This window comes from Chaetura pelagica, unplaced genomic scaffold (assembly GCF_000747805.2).
Source record: "Chaetura pelagica isolate M959 unplaced genomic scaffold, ChaPel_1.0 scaffold315, whole genome shotgun sequence".
NCBI lineage: Eukaryota > Metazoa > Chordata > Aves > Apodiformes > Apodidae > Chaetura > Chaetura pelagica.
In genome coordinates, this window is record NW_009953187.1 from 1,125,061 (window position 1) to 1,130,289 (window position 5,229).

At 40.3% G+C, this 5,229-nt stretch overlaps 1 protein-coding gene across 1 annotated transcript in view; it reads left to right on the forward strand.

The window, feature by feature from the left end:
* The window catches only part of NOX3 (NADPH oxidase 3), a 40,935-nt gene extending 39,757 nt beyond the window's left edge, over window positions 1-1,178 (forward strand). Inside the window, exon 13 of the mRNA XM_009997343.1 lies at window positions 1,052-1,178. Within this exon, the coding sequence (XP_009995645.1) occupies window positions 1,052-1,178 (127 nt within the window). The remainder of the gene's footprint in view (window positions 1-1,051) is intronic.
* The last annotated feature ends 4,051 nt before the right edge of the window (window positions 1,179-5,229 follow it).

The window sequence follows — 5,229 nt, forward strand, 5'->3', positions numbered from 1 at the left end:
GAAAACCTTGCATGAAGTAAGGATTCCTCATGAGAAAAAAATCCCCTACCTTTTCTTGCTCTGAGTTACAGCAGGCTCAAGAGGCAAGGAAACTCAAGAGTTTCCACTGCATGACAGAACAGTCAGCTTTTACGAACTGACTACATCTAGAATTAAGTCCATGGTTTCCCTTGGCTACTACAGTGTCTTTTAGTGGATTAGCAGCACTATACCACTCCAGGTCATACCTAGTGCAATTGTGCACCAGAGCACTATAGGCACTACTTTTGGGGACTATGTCTTGGGCACTGAAATCATGTCTACAGGCCCTCCCATACAGGAGCAAAGTTTCTGAAACTCATGGCACCCCTTGTCACTTGCCTTGTGTTTATATAGACTGAACTGCTCCCAGCAGCACAGCATGTCTGTGTATTGGTGTGTACATACATATGTTTTAAAGCTGTGTACTTAGAAGGCACTTTACAGCAAGTGATCAGATTTCAAGTTCCCTGTAACAGACTTGCAAACTTATGAGCACAATTGTTTGTTACATTGGTTATGTTCTTATATAAGAACTACTTATTTACAGTTTTTGTTTTAAAGCAGCCATTTTAAGTTTTTCTACAAAAAAAGGTGTTAAAATGGGGGGTGGAGCAGAGGGGAATAATAAAGGTAGAAAGCTCAGAGGTAAGTGAGAAATTTCTGTTTGGTTTTGGGGGTTTTTTTTATTTAACTCAGCTGGAGAAAAAACACTGAAATTTTTCTGCCCAAGCATCGTTTTTGCTCCTCTGCTTAAAAAAAAGCTATGAAGATCAAACACAAAGAACTACCATTTAAAACAGTTTGTGACCTCTAATATAGCAACCCAAATAAATAAGGCAATAAGAAATAATAATGACAAAAGTAATAAAATAATTATACCATCATGCTTGGTGACAGTAACACTTTTTTTTTTTACAACTGTATTTCTCAAAAAGACACTTCAAATGACGCAAAGCCAGAGGCAGCCAAAAGGTACATTTTATCCATTTACTCTGCTACTTTCACGTTTTTGTTGTTATTGCAATTACAGCAACAGTATTGGAGTATTCTTCTGTGGACCCAAGACCCTCTCTAAGATCCTTCAAAAGACATGCAACTCATATTCATCAGTTGATCCAAGAGGAGTTCAATTTCACTATAACAAAGAAAGTTTCTAGACTGTACTTCTTAACTAAACAATAGGTATTACCAAATTGTGTGTTTTTTCCTCACCTTCTCCTGTTCTTTACTCACTCTGCAGCATTCAGGTGAGATATTAGGAGCTGTAAATTGAAGTAGGTGCACTACCTTCAGTAGAAAAATGCCATCCAATGGCAACTAAAGTTATAGAGCCGATCCTTAGCCTTTCCTTCAAAGAACTGAAGAGCTGATTCTCCATTCCTTACTTAATATGCTGAGAATCCACCTACATCTGTGAGAAAACAAGCACAAACCACTAACTTCTGAAGAAAAAGGTGTGGGTAAAACGCACATTCAGAACTGTACTTCACTGTTGTGTATGATCAAACTACTACCACAGGTGATACTCACATTCCTGCTGTTTAAATTGTACCCAAAAATTCAATACATTTTCTTTCCTAATGTTCTGATTTTGCACTTCTTACAGCCTCCCACTGTGCACAGATCCACATCCACAGCACCTTTTGTGCCGTAACTGTACACTCACTGTTCAACAAATTCCTTTTTGCTCTACCAAACTATGCACCATTTAAACCTGCCATTTCCACAGCAGTGGCTGTGCATGCCATAAGCTAATATGTTCTGAAGGTTAATATGTTAAGGTGATTCCAGAAATTGTGGCATTCAGCAAATGCATCTCCTGAGACAGGCAACTGAAACTGTGGAAAAAAGTTTCTGGTGTCTTTTAAGTGTCACACTGTGACACTGAAGAATAGGCTTTAAAAGATACAGAATCACAGATATAGAACAGACTGACTCAGGTGTGAGGGCATACCTGGAGATCATCTACCCCAAATCCCTTGATTAAAGCTGATTCTGTGAAGATAGGAACAACATTTGCATTCTTCCAGTCCTTGGGATCCTCCTTCCATTGCCATAACCATCCAAAGATAATGAAGAATGGCAAACTCCCTCAGCACATGTGAGTGCATCCCACCAGTTCCCATGGAATTATTTTAAAGCTCCCTAATCTAATCCTCCTTCACTGAGAGTAAATTTGAATTGTTTCAGCTTCTTCCACTTCCTTCATCAGACTGGGATCTGTGAAGGTGAGCTTTACATGTAAAGATTGAGATGAAAAAGGCATTCAGTACCCCTACCATTGCATTGGGCACCAGGTCCCCATCGCACTCAGCAGTGGACCAACATTTTCTTTGTCTTCTCTTTGGTATTCATGCATGCATCCTTCTTCTTGACCTTCATTTCTCTCACCAGACTCAACTCCCAATGGGCTCTGGCTTCCCTAGCCCCATTCCTGCACACTCAGTGTCTCTATATTCCTCCTGCATCACATGTACCTTTGTGCTTGAGTTTTGCGAGGAAGGATTTGTTCATTCATGCAGGCCTCCTACCACCTTTGCTTGACTTACTCCACAACAAGAGGAATATTTTTTAACTTGGAGAAGGCAATTCTTCAGAATCATCTAGTTCTCCTGGACTCCTCTTCTTTCTAGGTCCATATTGCATGGGATTCCTCTTGTGTCCTTCCCATGCCACATGTGCTATTGTACAAGCACTTCAGAGAGGTATCTGGTCATGTGGGTTTTCCATAAGAGGTTCTGGAGATGTCCTGTGGGCACTTGTTTGTTTGCAGGGACACCCTTGGGGTGGGCCCCATTCTGCCCTGGTTTGTTGATTGCAGCATCTCTCCTGTTCACATAATCCTGTATAATTTATTTGCTGCCCCAGTCTACAATTTCTTCACCTGATTGTGAGTCATCCATCCCTTACCATCATTCCTAACTCAAAGATCTCATCACAGGCTGGCCAGCTTTTGTTACACTGCAGTGGACCCCATCTCTTCCTAACAGAGACTCTCAGAGTGGATCTCATGGTTGTAAAATTCAGATCCCTGTTGTTAACACCAGCTGTGCAACCAATTGTTGACTTGGAGGACCCATGCACATCAAGTTCCCTGTCACACCAAAAAGCCTTTTTGTTGGTTTGTTGCTCAATAATCACTGACAGCATGGGAGGAACTGTGTTTGCCTGCCATTTTGTCATACACCAAGCTTACAGTCTTGAGAATGGTGTGTGGGTGCAAAATATGCCCACACATATATTGCTGATTAGCATTTGTAACCAAGGGTAATTCATATCTGCATTTCCTGCATAGTCACAGACTATGTTGTTCAAACTAGTTACCTGTTCTCTGGTGTTTGTTACAAAACAGTGTCATCTTTTCACCTCTGCAAACCTTCTCAGGCAGCTACTGGGAGTCCTGAAATATAACTGAGGCCAGCTGCAGAGCTGCTGGAAATGCTGTGGTCCTACATCCTACAACCCATCCGGGGCACACAGAGTGTTTCCAGGACCCACATCTCCCAAGATGCTGAGACTAATGTAAAACTGTGCACGCCATCTGCACAACTGCTGATGGTTTCTCCAAAAGAGGACTGTGTCCAGCTGGCTAGGTCAGCCAGCCCTGCAGTACCTGGGATATTAAAGCAATGAAAGAATAGCCTTCATGCAACCCAAATCTTTATTTGTCTCATAGCTCTCACTGACACTAGAGCTACCATGGCTATAGGTCCTATCCCCTAAAACAGTCCTTTCCTCACAGCTTTCTATTGCTCATCTTTGATGTCTGAGTATATCACTGGCACCTTTCTAGACCTGTTGTTGCCCTCCACCTTCATGTATCACTTGAGCTTATCTTTGTAACTTCAGCACTGTTAAGCACATGGAGCACAGGATAATTCCAGAATGATAGAGAAACAAACTAAAAAATATGGGACTTTTGTAAAATTCACATAAGCTAGAAAAGTGAGAAAAATATTTCCCTACTCCCCAGCACAGAAAGTTAAAGCAACACTACATTCAAGTTGGACTGAGGCATAACAGAGCTCATTAGGATCACACAACGCATTTACCCAGCTCCATAATAAAAATGGGAGGTAGAAAACATGCTGTGTATGTCAGCTCCAGAATAAGACAAATTACAACATTACATATGTATACTTATACACACACACTAGAGGTGATACAACTGTATAGACAAAAGAAATGGAATAATAAAAATTATGTCACAGAAAACTCCAGTATTATTTTATATACCGCTTCTATTAAGAGACACAGTGTGTGTGAACTGAGATTGTTCTACAAGATAGAGCTGCATCATTATTAAGTTTAGGGCAATGCATCTTTGTTTTAAAATTGTTGAAGTTTTTTTTAAATGCCTGCCCATGTGAAATGATTAATGTGGCACATACTGTGTAGCAGTAGAGTGAGTGGAGAATTAGAGCCTCTGCCAGTTCACCTAGAGGCATTTATCTTTTCTTTTTTTCCCTGGTGCCCGTGCTGAGCCTCAGGGCAAGCTGACACATTTTTTAATATAAATTAAGTTTTTTGTTTTTTTTTTTTAATGTGTGTTGAAAATCTTGAAGGAAATGAGAAATGTGTGTAGGCACCAATACCAGCTGTCATTGCATGAAAGAAAGAGGTGACAATTTCCTGCAGATTCTGAATGACTGTTTTAATGGGGTTGGATCGGAGGTAACAAGCACAAAGATATTGTGCTGCCAGAAAACAGGATCTGTTCTCCCCCCAGCATCATGCAACAAGATGTAACATTTAGCTTCTGGCTCAACATGGCATCTCTTCACTGCTTTGATTTATTCCCACTTTTGCAAATCACTGTGGTATGCTACAGGAGACGCATTTAGAGCCCTTGTTATAGTTCATTGAGTAGCACTGCTGTTATCACCACCAGAGGAAAATTTCACTTGTATCAGGACTGAGTGACCTGGAATAAAGGAAAAATAATACTAATAAAATAAAAAAAAAAAAAAAGAAGGGGGGAGGTGTGCTGGAGTAGCATGAAACTGCATTTAGGTTGAATGAAAATCCCTTTATTACAAATACAATTTAAACCAAAATGGGAACAAGGAAGATTTGGCTTCCTGCCTTGTTTTGAATAACACTGAGCACACAGCAGCGATGATAATGTGAGCGCATATGTAATGACTCTATTATTATGTTTATATATGGAAACATCATTCACTGTCAGGGAAAATGAAACATATCTTC